We start from the raw sequence: 15,955 nt of genomic DNA on the forward strand, positions 1-15,955 counted from the left end.
TCCTAACTCCCTCCTGGCAAATTCTGCAGATTAATAACCTCTGTCTCCTATGGACAGAGATGGATTCAGAGATGGCTTCATAATGGGGACAGAGAGAAGAACACAGGAACTGCACGTATTTTGGGCAGAAGTCAATCAGAAAAAATAACCCAGAGGAAGCATACTCAGTAAGTTTGCAGCAACGAATGGAAACAATTGCAAAAAAAAAAAAAAAAAAAAAAAAAGACACAGTCAGAGGAAAGGAAACCTGATGGGCATCATGTAAAAAGCCAGCCCATTCCCATCCCAGCAGGGTTTGCCTCACCTTCCTGCATCCTGGTGGCCCATGCAGACGTTCATCAGGGCATTGCAGACAAAGCTGTAGCGGTTGGCTGCGTTGTCACTCAGGATCTTCCCCAGCATCGAGTAGTTAATGCTGTGAGCAGAAGGGTTCTCAATAAAATCCATCATGAACTCTGGGTCCCACAGCAAATTGGAATTTGAAGGCTGAACATTGCTGTAGATGGTTTGTTTCACCTTAGAACAGGCACTACTGAGGACCAGAAAGACAGAGAGATGCCAAAAACCTATTTAGCAGAAATACCCTGAACATTCAGTGTGGGGTCAGTTGGATCACCATCCTGTACACATTTTCAGACTCATTTTTGAAAAGGAGCAGCTACCAGAAAACAGGGCTGGTACATCAATTTCATTCCAGTTTTCCTGAAAATAAAGTCTCAAGTTTCCCAGCAGCTTCTCTAACATTTCTCTGACTGAAACTGTGAGTAGGTGGGTAAGGACCACACGGTCCCTCCTCACCAGCAACACCTTCCTGGAGCATCAGGTGCCCCTGCACTGAACCCTGACAGTGCTTCACAGCTCTGCTCCCCCTCTTCATGTTCTACACCATGACATGTAGTGCTGGTAAGGAGAATTAATTAAGGATAAACAAAAAAATTCAGATAAATTAAAAACTCTCCATTTGATAATAAAGTCGCATAATAGACAACTTTTTGAAAGAAGAAATCAGTAAGCACAGAAAAGATAAAGATCATATTTTGACAATAATAATCTGCCAAAAGACCAAGAAATGCTCCAGGACCTACATGTTAATTGGCTTTCTTTGAGGAAAGAAAGGTGTTAGTGAAGAATGCAAACTGCACACACAGAATGTTGTAAGAAACGTTTTAAGGTTCTCTAAGAGTAAAGTAGGAAAACCAGCCAGTGGAAAACAAATACCCCACAGCTCAAACACCCAGCACTGTACCACTGGGCTGTCACACACCAGACCCTGGGCACACACGTGTCCCCAAGCTGGGCCACCACAGCATTCACCTTACCCTGGGCAGGGAGGTCCCAAACCCAAACACGGAGCGTGTGAGCCCAGCAGGCTCTGGCACTGCCCCTGCACCAGAGGCAATGCTGGGGGAGTGGTCAGAAGATAAGATGTGAAAAAAAGTGAAGGAATGATTTAAAAAAAAAAAACAACAAAAAACGGAAGTTTGGTGAATACAACTACATAAAGCAAGCACACTCAAGCAAAACATGCAGCTCCCTCAGGAGAACCCAGAGATGAGAAACGCTGCAGATGAGCTCAGAAACCACTGCTGAAGCACTGCAGAACACACAGGGTGAGTCTGGAAATGTGGACATTCATGGACTGTACTTCACTGTTGCTTCAAAATAACTTAAAGAAACAGCTGGATGCACAGTATGCTAAGAGGGAACTAAAAAAGTTGCCCTGTACAGACAACTGGTGCTGGTTTTGTTTCAGCTGCATCTAGGAAACCAAGGTGGACCTGGCATTGCTGGGATAACTGTTGGACTCGATCAGCTTAGAGGTTTTTTCCAACCCAAATGGTTCTATGATTCTAAAAAGAAAATGAGTGTAGTATTACCTTATATACAGCTGTTTAAAATGTATGCATCATTTTTATTACCAGTTTTCATAGAATTCTAACCCTATTTGTCTGAAAAGGGGCTTCAAACCAATTGCCATATATAACATATTTAATATATTATTTAATATCTTAAATATCCCTGTATTAACATATTACATTTTGTTTTGCTATAGTAGGTTTATATTATATATTACAGTAAGCTAATATTATTAATAGAAACATTATTTTTGTATTACTGAACTTTGGCTTTTAAGTACAAAAATGAACATACTACTAAGACAGCTCTGTAGCTCTTCGATATTTCATTTTCTTTTTCCTAGAGTTTTTCATATTAAATTCTATTGTTCTCATGTCTTTGCAAACCGATTAAAATATTACTGAGAACACTTACACTGCTCCTTATGAAGCAAAGCCCACAAATCTGAAATACACTAGCCAAAACCAGCTATATAAAGCAGGAGGAGAAAGAGTAGCTGGTTTGTAACTCTCACAAGATGTGCATTTCCCCTCCTCCTTTAAAAAGTGAGAGCCAAAAATACAGCATGTATTTTTGATTTTAAAATCAGGGAACTGACCATTTGAACACAAAACTTCCCAAGCTCAAAACCTGCTTGTGGCTCTCCCCACACCAAAGGAAACATTTCACAGAGCAGCAGGGCTGTGCTGTTTCCCACCCAGCACTGGAGGTGCTCAGCCTCTGCTCCCCCACGCAGGTACCAGCACAGCACCAGGACCTGTGGGCTCAGGACCAGACACTTGGCACCAGCAGGAGGGTGACATCCGTGAAGGAGAGCAGCAAAGGCAAAGGTGTCTTTTCCATGGAAAGCAAACAGCTCTGAAAGCTCAGCAGTGTCAGTCGACGGGCTAGGCAGCGCTCAGGAAAATCCCATTCCCACCCACCTGAAGAGGTCTCCAAACCTGCTTCTCAGGTGACTACAGGACACGTACAGATCGTAGAGGTAAGCTAAAATACACCTTTCTGGGGAGGAACATTCCGAGGGGTTAACAACATGCTTCACCACCCCGCACAGCCTGCAAAGGGAAAGAAACCCCGAGTTTGATCACAGGTGTCTACTGAGTTACACCCCACACACACACCCCACCAGCTGGGCCATGCCATGACAGACCCTCTGCCTACAGGATGGGGCTCCTCTGCACTTTGGTGTCACCTCTGCACTTGCCAGGGCCACAGGGAGGGGACAGTGGCACTGGGGCATCCCAGAGCAGAACGAAGGGTCAGGAAACCCAAAGACTCAGCTCCCCCTCTCCCAGGCGTGAGGTCCCTCCCAGCTCCCCAGCAGCCACCCACAGCACCGCCTGGACCCAAACACAGGGTTTGGTTGGCTGGGGATTTTTTGCCTAAGAGAGAACACCAGAAAAACCAAACCCCATGTTTTGGAAAACCGTGGCTGGTACAAACCCTTCAAAGACTTGTGCAGTCTGCTCGGGGCTGAGGATGAGGCAGGCGTGGTAGCGCCGCAGGACGGCGACGATGCAGACGCAGAGCCCCGTGGTGTAGCTGCCTGCCAGGCTGGAGGACTTCAGCAGCAGCTCAGCCTCCACCACGCTCAGCTCATTCAGCAGCTGGAAACACACAGGCAAAAAATTACCAGCTCAAAAAATAGGTTAAATAGGTGCAAAACCCCAGGATGTTAAGGATAAACCGTGAGGCAAGAAAAAATGGAATTCCTCTACACGCTACAGAACATGGGGAAGAGGGAGCAGAATAAACTGCTGAAGTATCAAAAGTATACTTTAAAGTATGATCCAGAATGTTATTAATTTTGAAAGATTTTAAAATTAAATACATCTACTGTTTCTCCACAATTGTCAAAGGAAGACAAAAGGGGAAGTCATCTGTCACTCTGTTTGAGAGGTCAGGAAACCAAAACAGAAAAGTACATGGCAGCAAATCAGGAGAATTTGCAGACCAGCTCTTGGGTTTTTTCCAGCTTTACCGGAAAAGTATCACAGCTTTACCCTGACATAACCCCCCAGATGAACTCTGTTCACCTGTATTGCAAAGTCTATAAGCCCATTGATATTCAGTGCTGGCTCCATGAGATCAAAGATGAGCTGTATATGGTGAGCCAAGGGAAGATGATAGGATGTTCCTGAGGCAAAACTCGTTATCTGTTCCAGAACATTACTGGAGATCTGTGAAAAGAAATGTCAAAAAGTCGTAAGAAGACTGAGGCCTTCTCAGACACAGTGGTGCTACAAAAATCCTGGTTTATACGTGGAAATAGAGCGTCAGCATTTGGCAGACAAAAGCACTGACATGCATGAATATACCTGTCAGGCTACTATCCCACAAGTCCCAGTGAGATTTTATTTTCAAAACTGACAAAACAGAAAATCATGTTCTGCTGCTTTGCAGCTGGGAGTAATAATGACCCCCAAATAGCTACTGGAGCAGGTATTTTAGAACAGCAGGGCAGCACTTTTCCTGTTGCCTTTGAAGCAGCAGTGCACTGAAAATTCTTGGTATATACAAAACACTTCTAAAAAAAATTGGTTTTGCTTCCTACCTCTACAACAGAAAGTAAAAGGCCACGATTTTATTCAAGGGAAGTACCTGAGATGTCACCTGATGTTGGTCAAAATAGGACAGCTGCTGCAGTTTTGTGAACACAGTCTCCAGGGTTGGAAAAGTTTCTTGTTTGGTCTTCCTGGCTTTCTGCCCTTCATCCCCAACTTAACAGAGAAGAAAGTTATTTTGGCCATTTGACAGTTAGTGGAGCCCTAGTAGTCATGCATTATTACTGATTTACTGACAATTAAAATCTTAGTAAGCTTTACTGGTGGCTCTGTAAAGCCTCAGTGTTCCCTTGGACTTGGGACAAACACACAGCATGTCACAGCATCAAAGCTACTTCGAGGTTTTTCCCATGCAAAAAGGTGACACCCCAAAAACCCTGAAAACCACCCATGCAATCAGGAGGGAAAGAAATATCTGTCAGTTGCTGGCCAGGTCTCTCATGCTCCAGCCTCAGGAAAGTGTTCCCAGCCAAGCTGTTAGAAAAGCAGAGATTCTGAGTGCCAGTGCCCCCTGCTCATCCTGCTCTAGCTACAGGGCTCTGGTCAGGACTTGTCCAAGGGATTGTGAAGGGCCTGGCAGCCAAATGACAGGATCAAGATATAGGGCTGCAGTCAGCCTGCTGAGCATCCCTCATCCTGCTAAGCACCCCTCATCCTGCTGAGCACCCCTCATCCTGCTGAGCACCCTTCATCCTGCTGAGCATCCCTCATCCTGCTGACATCCTTCATCCTGCTGACATCCTTCATCCTGCTGAGCACCTCTCATCCTGCTGAGCATCTCTCATCCTGCTGAGCATCTCTCATCCTGCTGACATCCTTCATCCTGATGAGCATCCCTCATCCTGATGAGCACCTCTCATCCTGCTGAACACCTCTCAGCCCCCTGGTCTCTGTGCAGTGTGGAAGCTCTCACCTCCCATCTCGGTGGTGCTTTTCTTGTTCAGGATTTTGAGGATGTCTTTGGTGATCCTCTTCAGCTGATGCCTTGCTTCATCACGCTCCTTACCAACTCCATAGAGGAGAATCATGCGCTGGTTGCACTCGTGACTTGAAGATTCATCCTAAAAAGACCATATACAAGTGAGATCTTCTCTTTTTTGTCTCCACCTGCAGGAATACCTCTCACACACACACACACACCGAGTAGCCCAGACTGCAATAACAGTAACAACCTCTTTGTCCATCTCATCAGTGTAGGGGGAACAGTGCCAAACAAAATTATTCAAGTGTAGAATAAAAACACAGAGCAGAAAGATGTCATCCAGTGTTATGAACTCAGTGTGTCTGTAAGGACAGAAGCAGAGGACATACAGGGGTGACCCTCCCAGCTGCCCTCTGGGTATCAGCCCAGCTGGGCTGATATTCAGTAGCAGATTAGTAAATAGGAGACAGATGTCAAGAAACTGGGAGCCATTTCTCTTATTTCAAGTCTGCTGAAAAAAAAAAAAATAAGGCAGCCCAACTCCTAAAATTCTACTTTGTACATTCCAAAGAAATTGCAGTACTTTTAGTTTATTTAAATTGTAACTGGTCATCTTTGCTCTTTTAATAAAATGTTTCATATAATGTTGATGCACTATATCTACTTAAAACCTTGGGGAACTGCTCTGCAAGTCATATAAGGTACAAATGTTTTGCTCAGTAACACACATACTTTGTCCAAGCAAACCAATCACTACTTGTCTCAACTACTTAAGATTTTTTCAAAAACAAAGCTATGTACAAAAATAATACTAAAGAATCACAAGGCAAAAAGGTGGCAGACAGAGTGCCACCCTGTGCCCAGAAAAGCTGCAGTCTTACAAAATACACACTCTCTTTTTAAAACAGTGACTTCTAGTGATTCAAAAGCAGAAAGTAAACATTTAGGTATGATTTAAAATTCTGTCTCTCTTCTAGAAGAAACAAAAGCAGAAGCACTGAGAGTGCCACCTGGAATCTGCAGCTGCCTGTGGCTGAGAAGCCAGACTCAAGGCAGAGGAAGGTCCCAGTCTCCCATCTGGGATGCTCTGAGCTGCTCCTCCAGCCTCCCCTTGCTCAGTGGGCTGCAGGCAGGAGTGCTCCTCATGGTAAAGAGCTAAAGAAGCAGAGAGGGACCCCACAAGAGCACCAGGCTCCAGCAGAGGCAGCACCCAGAGCTCTCAGCAGCACCCAGGGTGAGCAGCTCAGCTCTGGGGCATTGGGTGACAGCAGCTCCTGAGTGCTGGGGCTCAGCCACGCTCTGCCTGTGGGACCAGAGGCACCTCCTCAATTATCTCAATTAACTCAGCACCAGCAAAGAAACCAATTCAGGAAAATACCAGGATAAAGGGTCACACCAGAAGTGAGGGTATGCACACGGACACCTACAGAGACACAGATACAGACAACTTCAGGCTTTGCTGGCTAACACATAAGCACTGAAGGCACAGATGCTCTCAGCTGCCCCAGAGCTGATGGACAGGACCCCTTCTTCCCCCTCTGTGGAAGAAACAAACAGTGGTGCCACAAATAAATCACAGTTGGCAGGAGTCAAAATCCCCAAAGGAATGTTCCCAACACAAAAAACAAAATATAGATGCAAAAGATTGAAGTACCCAAACAGATATGACACAATTCCATTAATTCTTTTTTTGTCTTTTACAGGAATAGGAAGAAAAGAAAAAGTGCAAATGAAAGCCTCAACCAACTTCAGCTATTCTAGCAACTGCACCAGTGAGAACAAAATCAGACAAGTCATTTTTCCTTTGCTTTATACAATTCTGTTCCTGGTTGGCATCACCATGAATGGCCTGGCAATGTGGGTCTTCTTTAAAATATCCAGTAAATCCAACTTCATCATCTTCCTCAAGAACACTGTAATTTCTGACTTCTTCATGATCTTGACATTTCCATTTAAAATCCTGAGCGATGCAAAGTTGGTATCATGGGTGCTGAGAGGATTTGTGTGCCAGGTCACCCAGGTTGTGTTTTACTTCACCATGTACATCAGCATCCTGTTTCTTGGTCTCATCACTATGGATCGCTATCAGAAAGCCACCTCCCCGTTCAGAACATCAACACCCAGGAGCCTTTTGGGTGCCAAGATCCTGTCCACAGCAATCTGGATATTGATGTTTGCTCTTTCTCTACCCAACATGATTCTAACAAACAAGAAGCAAACGCCTAAGAATGTAAAGAAGTGTGCTCTCCTGAAATCTGAGTTTGGCTTAGTCTGGCATGAGATTGTTAACTACATCTGCCAGCTCATCTTCTGGGTTAATTTAGCAGTCATAGTTGTGTGCTACATCCTCATCACCAAAGAGCTGTACAAATCCTATAAAAAGACAAGAACCCCAGGAAAGGCATCCAAAAAGGCTGTAAATCTGAAGGTGTTCATCATCATTGCAGTGTTCTTTGTTTGTTTCGTGCCATTCCACTTTACTAGAATCCCCTACACCCTGAGCCAAACCAGAGATGTTTTTGAATGCTCTGCTCAGAACACTCTGTTTATCCTGAAAGAGGGCACCCTGTGGCTGACATCACTGAATGCTTGCCTAGATCCCTTCATATACTTTTTCCTGTGTAAATCATTTAGGAAGTCCTTGCTGGACACGCTGTGCAGGCACACAGCAGCATCAGAACTGGGAGCACAGGTAAAGGAGCAGAACGAAGGAGATGACACAGATGAGACACAGCTCTAGAGCTAAGAACTGCCCAAACCCCTGCTCACAAATACTGGTGAGTGGAAGAGGCACAAATCCTGCCAAAGAGTACCTAGAATTCCACCAGATCCTTTACAGATAGGTCTGCACCCTCTAATGAGCATCACTGGGTGCGACCCTGGCGAAACCAGAAAGCTTGAATTAAACAAAACAGCACCAAATCACAACCCTGAATTCCCAAGAGCACAAAAGAATTCCCAAGAAGGATTTTGAACTTAGGAGTTGGAGCTGTAAGGAAAAAAATTAAAATGGAGTCATGAAATGCTACAGATGAGATTATGAACTGCAAACATTTTGCAGAAATAGCTTAACCTGGGCCAGAGTAAAGTCCATGACACCACAAGATCTGAGAAACACAGATAAAATCCACAGTAACAAGAGTTTTAAATACAGGGACTTGTCACCTTGTATGCAACAGCTAGACAAACAGAAACGTAGGACCTATGTAGACCTATGTAGATCAGCTTTTTAAAAAAAAATTTTTAATATTTTTATCTGTGCAGATTTTTGGTACCAGTAACATTTTGCTTATCCATTAATATGCTTGCAATTCTTAATCCATTAACCAATAATTAATGGCTCCATGTCACAGGACATCATTTCATAATCAAGCTTGTCTTGATGAAAGTTATATCTTCAGATACGTCACCTTACTATATGAGTGAAGAAATATGTACACTTTTATAGAGAACAATATATTATATTAGAAAATATACAAAGACTCCATTTACTGAATACTGAGGGAAAGAAAGACATATGGTAAAATCCTTACTGATTATTAACAGCATCTTTTTTGCACTATACAAAAAAATTATCCACTTTCCTTTTTTTTTTTTTTCATTTCAAAAAGCTATGAAAAACCAGACCAGGTAAGTATTTTCAGGAACATAACATTTTCAGGTACTGTAACAACCACAGGTGAAAAAGATCCTCAGCTATTGTAATAAATTGTGGTTCATTTATCACCACTGCAAAACAGGTCCAATTGATAAACGTGTTTCACCACTGGGCAAGGGCTCAGACTGCCTGCCCAGCCCCAGCCCCATCCTCATCCCCATCCCCACCCCCATGCCCATCCTCCCCAGCCCCATCCCTGCTCTGTGCCAGGCAGCAGCAGCTTTGGGGCACTGCACTGGACTATCTCAGCTGTATAGAGTCCTTGCTGAAGGCACAGAAGTGGGGTCAGGCAGCTAGGGACACGTCACACTGATGGCAATGGCTCTGTGCTCTGTGCCAGCCATCTGGCAGAGACATCAGCACACACACCTTTATTAAGCAAAATACAGATATTAAGACACAAACTTACTGTCCACACAGCTGCAGCATAAGAACCTGAAAAAGCAACCCACACCTGCCCACAGAAGGGTGGCTTGGTCAGCCACTGCCCCCCTGGCAGCCAGCAAGGAGCCAGCACCAGAAGTCACAGCAGTAGATGAGAAAATACAAGAAAATCCCGTGACTCAGCTGAACTTACACAAAGCACTTTTTTTACAGATAAATGTGCCAGATTCCAATATTGCACATAACAGACACACACCAAAGACAAAGCAGAATTAGAAAAGGTTTAACCAGCACCCTCCATCACCCCGCTACATGGACACAAGCCCAAACAGAACCCAGCTCTGGAGATAGCAGTCCAGCTGGGGCCACGGGTCAGCACCAGCAGGCTGCAGCTCCTGAGTCTGTCAGGATTTGATAACCCACTGTAAGGGTGGCTCTGAGCAGACCTCCTGGTCAGCCCTCTGACAAGGACCAGAGCTGCCCAGAGCAGGGCAATTCTCACACATAACCAAGAACTCAGAGCTACGTTTGAGGATTATCCTGGACACTGCTCAGGAAGCTTTCTGTGTTGGTCCATCCCACATCTCTGAAGCCAAACTGCAACAGCACAATGCAGGAGCCATGGAGTCTGCCCCACAATAACAAAAAGCAATAAAACGTGCCTGTCTTGATGGATAGGGCTATGTTCTTCTTTGTTAGTACAGGAGAAGGTGGTGTACTCTCAGACAGAGAGCAAAAGGGAGAGAAAAGCTACAGCAAACGTGATTAACTAACACAGACAATGTGTGAAAATGAGGAAGGAAACAACACACCAGACCAACAGAAAAAGTCTCATCTTTCTACACATTTCCCCATTCCTGATACTTTGCTCAAGGCTTCTGCCAGCAGAGGAAGAGCAGATGAAGTGGAGATGACCCAGGACCCCTCTCTGAGAGTGCTGGTGCCAGGTTTGCTCAGGTACTTGGAGGATGGGAGCGTTCAGGGGGTGTGATGGGGCACGCTGGCTCGCAGCTCTGGGAGGCTGATAGCCAGCAGTGGCCACCTTGGCTTCAGCATGTTATTTAAATCTGTGCTGAGAAAGGAGGAATGGTGTGTGCTTGGGAAGAAATACCAGAAGTTGCTTTCCCAGAAACACTGTGCTTTTGGGCCACAACTGTAAAATTTCTCTTCAATGTTAAAATGCATTTCCATGGTGCTCTAGGCAACCTGCTGGTACATCTCACAGTTCTGTTTAGACCTCCACAATGAATATGAACCATTTTAACCTTCCAGCAGACCTAAGTCTGTAAACAACTTAACTTCAGGGAAAGGCTCAGATTTTCTATGAATGAGAAATCAGTCAATTGAATGCATGTTCAGGTTTTGTGTTTATTTGCATAGAGCTGCCCAGGGTCCCCGTAAGGAGCATGCGATTTCATATACAGGATGCTACATTTAATGTTTTCTCTCTCCTTTTCCCCCAAGCCCTTCCCAACTAATGGGAGACTTTGCAAACGAGAGCAGTGTCAGGAACTCCAGTGGAGCTCCCTCCTCCCCGCTGTGCCCCCGAGACACCACAGTCACCCACCTGGTCTTCCCAGTACTGTACACCCTCGTCTTCCTCCTGGGACTCGTACTCAACAGCCTGGCTTTCTGGGCTTTCTTCCACATCCCCAGCACATCAACTTTCATTGTCTACCTGAAAAATATCTTGGTTTCTGACTTTGTGATGACCCTGATGCTTCCTCTGAAAATCCTGACGGACTCTGGCCTGGGGCCGTGGCAGCTCAAAGCCTTTGTCTGTCGCTTCTCGGCCGTGGTATTTTATGACACTATGTATATCAGCATAGTGCTACTTGGGCTCATTGCTTTTGACAGATTTCTCAAGATTGTGAGACCTTTTGGGAAGTTCTGGGTGCAAAACCTGACCTCAGCAAAGATCCTTGCGTGCCTGGTCTGGCTCTTCTTCTTTGTTCTCTCTCTGCCGAACATGATCTTGTCCAACAAGAAAGCAACACCTCAGTCTGTGAAGAAGTGTGCCTCCTTGAAGAGTTACTTTGGACTCAAATGGCACGAAGCTGTCAACTATCTCTGTCAGTTCATCTTCTGGACTGTTCTCATCCTCATGTTTCTGTTTTATATAATTATTGCCAAAAAGGTGTACGAGTCTTACGTGAAGACACAGAAGAAAGACAACAAAAGTGAGAAAAGGATCAAGGGGAAAGTATTCATCATTTTTACTGTTTTTTTCTTGTGCTTTGCCCCCTTTCATTTTAGCAGGGTTCCTTACACTCTGAGTCAGACGAGTGCCCGAATGGACTGCCGTCTGCAGAACCAGCTCTTTGTTGCCAAAGAAAGCACCCTCTGGCTGGCTGCCACCAACGTCTGCATGGACCCCCTGATATACTTGTTCTTGTGCAAGCCTTTTGTGGAAAAGGTCTTGTGCAGGAGAGTAAAGACATTTCAGGAAACGGTTCACACAAGCCCAAAAACAGAACTGGACACACGAGAGTCTCCAACTGAATCCTGATGCTGCAGCTCCACACCCCATGGTCTCTGCATACTCACAGGGAAGTTAAACAATAGTTTTTTCCTGTCTCATAGAAATGAAAGGGTATTTGTTCTGTAATATTAATAGTTAATAAAACCTGCAAACTGGGTTTCCCTATTTATGCTCACTGTTTAGCCTTAATAGGCAAAAAGCTGCCACATGAACTGCCAGCCCTGGTCCAACAGGGACCTGCCCTGAGCTAGGCTCTCCCCTGGGCACCACCACAGAGAGCCTTGGAAGCCCAGCTGAGTCCTGGCTGTGCTCAAACCACAGCCCCGAGACACCCCAGAGTCACTCATATGACTTCCCAGCCATCACCACATCTATCTGAGCAGTAAAACTGCACCAATGATGCATGAAAACACCAGTGATGGGTTTGCAGCCTCCTGCTGCTCTGCTGGTGCTGCCAAGAGAATGAGACCAGAGGCTTATCCTGAGCTGGGGACTACATCATGCCCACCTCACAGAATACAGACGAACCAGCCTGTGAATTAAAATACCTTCATATAATTTAAGAAAATCTACAGATTAATTCTAACCCCCTTGAACATAAAAACAAGTACTTCTTACCACCTAGGCAGCTTAATGACTACGGCTGCTTCTGAGAGCAATTCAGAATCACAGAATCCTTTTGGTTGGAAAAGACCTTTAAGATTCATCTTTACTGGGGACTAAAGTCATGGGCTGCTGACTTTGTATGTCAGTAATTCTTACACCGGGTGTCACCTCAGCTGGCACACTGCCAGGCAGGAGAGAGGAGGAACCATACCTGACAGAAGAAGAAGGACCTGGTCCCTCCTCACCTCATTGCTTTCCTACTGCCCACACTGTTCCACCATCCTCCTCCTGCACTCGCAGCAGGGACACAGTCAGCAATACCCAGGTCTCCCCAGAGCACACTCCTTGTGCAGACCCACAGCAGACCCAGAGACCCAAGCCCATGCAGCCACCCCCCACCTGCCACCAGCCAGAGGGAGGCACCCAGAAACGTCTCCCTTGGTGGCAGATTCACTCATCCCAGTCCCAAAAGACATTGCCTTGCCCTGCCCAGCCTGGCAGCCCCTCTCACCCCTCAGACATCCCACAGGGGCAGCCGAATGGATGGTGCCTAAGGAGAAACTGCTTTATAACCCAAGCTCCTGGAACTGCCTTCACTGTTTTAAGACATGACAGAGATACCAAACCTTTATTGACTTCAACTCTGCAAATTATATTTATTAAAAAAAAAAAAAGTCAAACTTGCCTTAGTCTATGTTCCTGCTGGCATCAGTCCCTGATGTGCCAGCCCACGGGACATCCCCACGTCCTGGAATTGCAGAGGTGGTCTGGGAAGGCACCACCACATCCTCTCCTCCCTCAGCCCTGGTGTAGCTCCCATCACCCCCACCCATGCCTGGCCCCTCACCTCCTGCTGCCCTGGGACACTGCAGAGCCATCACCTCCCTCATCCCAAGCTCTCCTGCTAGCCTCATGCCTTCTCACACGTGCCAGAAGCTGTGATCACCACTTGATTGCTATTTTTAGAAATTAAACACTCACAGCAGCTGAACACAATCAGGCAGGTTGCTCCACACAGCCTGATGGGTTTTTTTCAAAGCTGCTTTCAGATAACTGTGCATTAATTATGTCTGTCGTGGGATTCCCCAGCCTGTGCCACACAGGTAGATCAATGTCTGATTTAGCAATTTCTCCTCACTAGATCTCCTCCACCAGGCATGTTACATACTTGCCATAACTGTAACACCCTTTCCAGCTGGAAATTGAACTAATCCCCAGCAGTTGGTTCCAAACACTCCTATAAATCAATGTTATCTCAACCAGTGTCTTTCTTTTAGGATGAAACAATGCTCATGAATTAAGTCCTCTCTCCCCACACACATACAGCATTTAGGAGGATTAATTTCATTCTTCAGTAAAAGTAAATATATTAAATTCTCGGCTGCTAAAACAGTCACCCCATTAGCAACTGCTTAAAGAAAGGCAAGAAGAGCCTGGAAATGTTTCTCTGAGCCAGCTGACACAGCACAGCAATTAATGTAGTGAGCAGAGCCAACCATCAGGAGGAGGTGGCTTGCACATCAGCTGGGATCTGCCACCAGGGAAGCACCCATGGAAATCTGAGTTCCTGAACTGTGGGTATATTAGGGAAGAGTTCATCAGGGAACTTTGCTGCTTGGTCCTCCCTCTTCCCAGTGGATCCCAGCAACACAGATGGCACAGAGGTCCCAGGGCTCCCAGCACAGGCTCACATCCAGCTCTGGATTCAAAAGGGGAAGCCTGGCCCAGTTCTGTGGTTATTACAGAGAAAGACAGTAACACCAAATGAGCAACATGGTACCGACCAACTACGAGAATGCTGACAGCAGAAAACCCACTCCATGGTGGAAGCTTCTTTTTTCATTTTCTCCTGTCTGCTGCTTATAATGCTCAGCTCATTTAATGCTGTGCACAAACACAACCTGGCAGCACACACAGCTGAGTGCTAAGAGCCAGCTTGTAAGAGTGGGTGTAACCACAAAATGGGCTGAGTTGCTCCTTAAATAAGGGGTGTGCCAAAGGTTTCAGAGGAGTCTTAATCATCTGTTTTTTCAGCGGCTGCTTCTTAGGTAGGTAAAAGGGAGGCAGAGTTACCAAACTCCATGGCAGAGAAACGCAAAGTGACTGCAAGGATAGGACATCTGGTTGATACACTTCCAGGAAAAAAAAAAAATTAAAAAAAGACCCCTAAATTTTAACATTCGGGGGTTTGCACATTTTTAAAGCTCAGGAAAATAACAGAGGCGATATTTTATATTTTACACCTGACCAAAAAAGACACATTTCAGGAACTGACTCCCACAGGAATGAGGAAGCCATCCATCTAGACCACAGCTACAGAGTGCCAGCAGCATGCCAGACACTCAGTGGGGGATCTCCAGCTTGCTTTAGTGCATCAGGGAATCTGTGCAACACAGTACAGTTTACCAGCAAATTCAATACAGCAGTCACCATTCTCCCAAATATGATTTTTCTCCCAGCTCAGCTTGCAGAGGCTGGTACCTGCACTCAGGGAAACCTTTGCTTTTCCAGGATTCAGCAGCTGTGTAAGACAGAGCAAAGGGAGGCAACGTTTCCACCTGAGGTGTGTGTACTCCAGCCCATCGCCAGCATGAGGCAGCAGCAGGGCTTCTCTTTCCCACATCCAAATGTCCATTTCCCTGGTTTGTCTGTGTTCCTGACACCAGACAAATCAACTTTATTCCAGGTTTCTGTGATTCAGGATTTACACAAACACTGTTGACACTCTAAACTTTGTTACAGGTTGCTTGGTTCTAGAAAGGGGAGCTATGGGGCACTATGCAGTTGGGTACTGTAGGAAATCAATCTTGCTTAGGCACACAAAAGCTTACATATATTTCTTTGTATTTTTTCTATTTGACTTGCATTTCAGAAGGAGGAACTATATTACACGTTTGCTTAAGCCACACACCACCCAGCCTTCCAGCCTCTGGATGGGACTGCCTGTCCTCAGAGGGACAGCAAGTTAATTCCCAAGTGCCTGAAGACAAACTGCACCCTACACACCTGTCCTGACTCTGGCACAGCCACACACATCCCTCCATCAAGGCTCCTACAACTCTGAGTATTGAGAAAACTCCCAAACATACAGCTGCACTTCAGTTAATCAGAAATGCAAAACTACAATTTGCATCAGGAACAAGAGCTGGGGAGCCCAGTTGAGCAGCCAAGGCATTACCCCTAGGATGACACAGACAGGCAGAGAGCCCACATGTGAAAACAAAAGGCCCTGGAACAGAGCAGAGTCTGCAGCCAGGCTCAGCCAGCCAACACCTGTAACTTCAGGTTACCCATCAACACAACGTGAGGAACTCGAGGACAGAGGGGGGAAAAAAAAGAAATGAGCTTTTCAAAATTCAGCTCTTCAATAGCTCCTTTCCTCCCTCTTTCCCTTTTAGTCTCTGCTATCAGAACAGTGATCAACAGAAATCACCTCAGGAAAGGGGAAGGGTGAACCCTTCCCAGACACCTGCACTGACAGC

General features: G+C 45.6%; 3 protein-coding genes across 3 annotated transcripts in view; 2 read left to right on the forward strand and 1 right to left on the reverse strand.

Moving 5' to 3' along the window:
* MED12L (mediator complex subunit 12L) overlaps positions 1-15,955 on the reverse strand; it is a 103,424-nt gene that overhangs the window by 25,770 nt on the left and 61,699 nt on the right. The window contains exons 16-21 of the mRNA XM_030455917.1: positions 5,335-5,482; positions 4,459-4,577; positions 3,894-4,037; positions 3,301-3,464; positions 2,781-2,912; positions 305-532 (exon numbers count right to left, since the gene is read on the reverse strand). Of these exons, the coding sequence (XP_030311777.1) occupies positions 305-532; positions 2,781-2,912; positions 3,301-3,464; positions 3,894-4,037; positions 4,459-4,577; positions 5,335-5,482 (935 nt within the window). The remainder of the gene's footprint in view (positions 1-304; positions 533-2,780; positions 2,913-3,300; positions 3,465-3,893; positions 4,038-4,458; positions 4,578-5,334; positions 5,483-15,955) is intronic.
* On the forward strand, positions 1,497-12,026 carry P2RY13 (purinergic receptor P2Y13). Its single transcript, XM_008500222.2, has 5 exons — positions 1,497-1,610; positions 2,594-2,839; positions 5,366-5,501; positions 7,047-10,342; positions 10,850-12,026. The coding sequence occupies exons 4-5, from the start codon at positions 10,167-10,169 to the stop codon at positions 11,892-11,894; spliced, it is 1,221 nt and encodes a 406-aa protein (XP_008498444.2). The 5' UTR covers positions 1,497-1,610; positions 2,594-2,839; positions 5,366-5,501; positions 7,047-10,166; the 3' UTR covers positions 11,895-12,026.
* Positions 7,054-8,102, forward strand: P2RY12 (purinergic receptor P2Y12). Its single transcript, XM_008500223.2, has one exon. The coding sequence runs from the start codon at positions 7,073-7,075 to the stop codon at positions 8,081-8,083; it is 1,011 nt and encodes a 336-aa protein (XP_008498445.1). The 5' UTR covers positions 7,054-7,072; the 3' UTR covers positions 8,084-8,102.

The sequence above is a fragment of the Calypte anna genome, chromosome 9, assembly GCF_003957555.1.
Source record: "Calypte anna isolate BGI_N300 chromosome 9, bCalAnn1_v1.p, whole genome shotgun sequence".
NCBI lineage: Eukaryota > Metazoa > Chordata > Aves > Apodiformes > Trochilidae > Calypte > Calypte anna.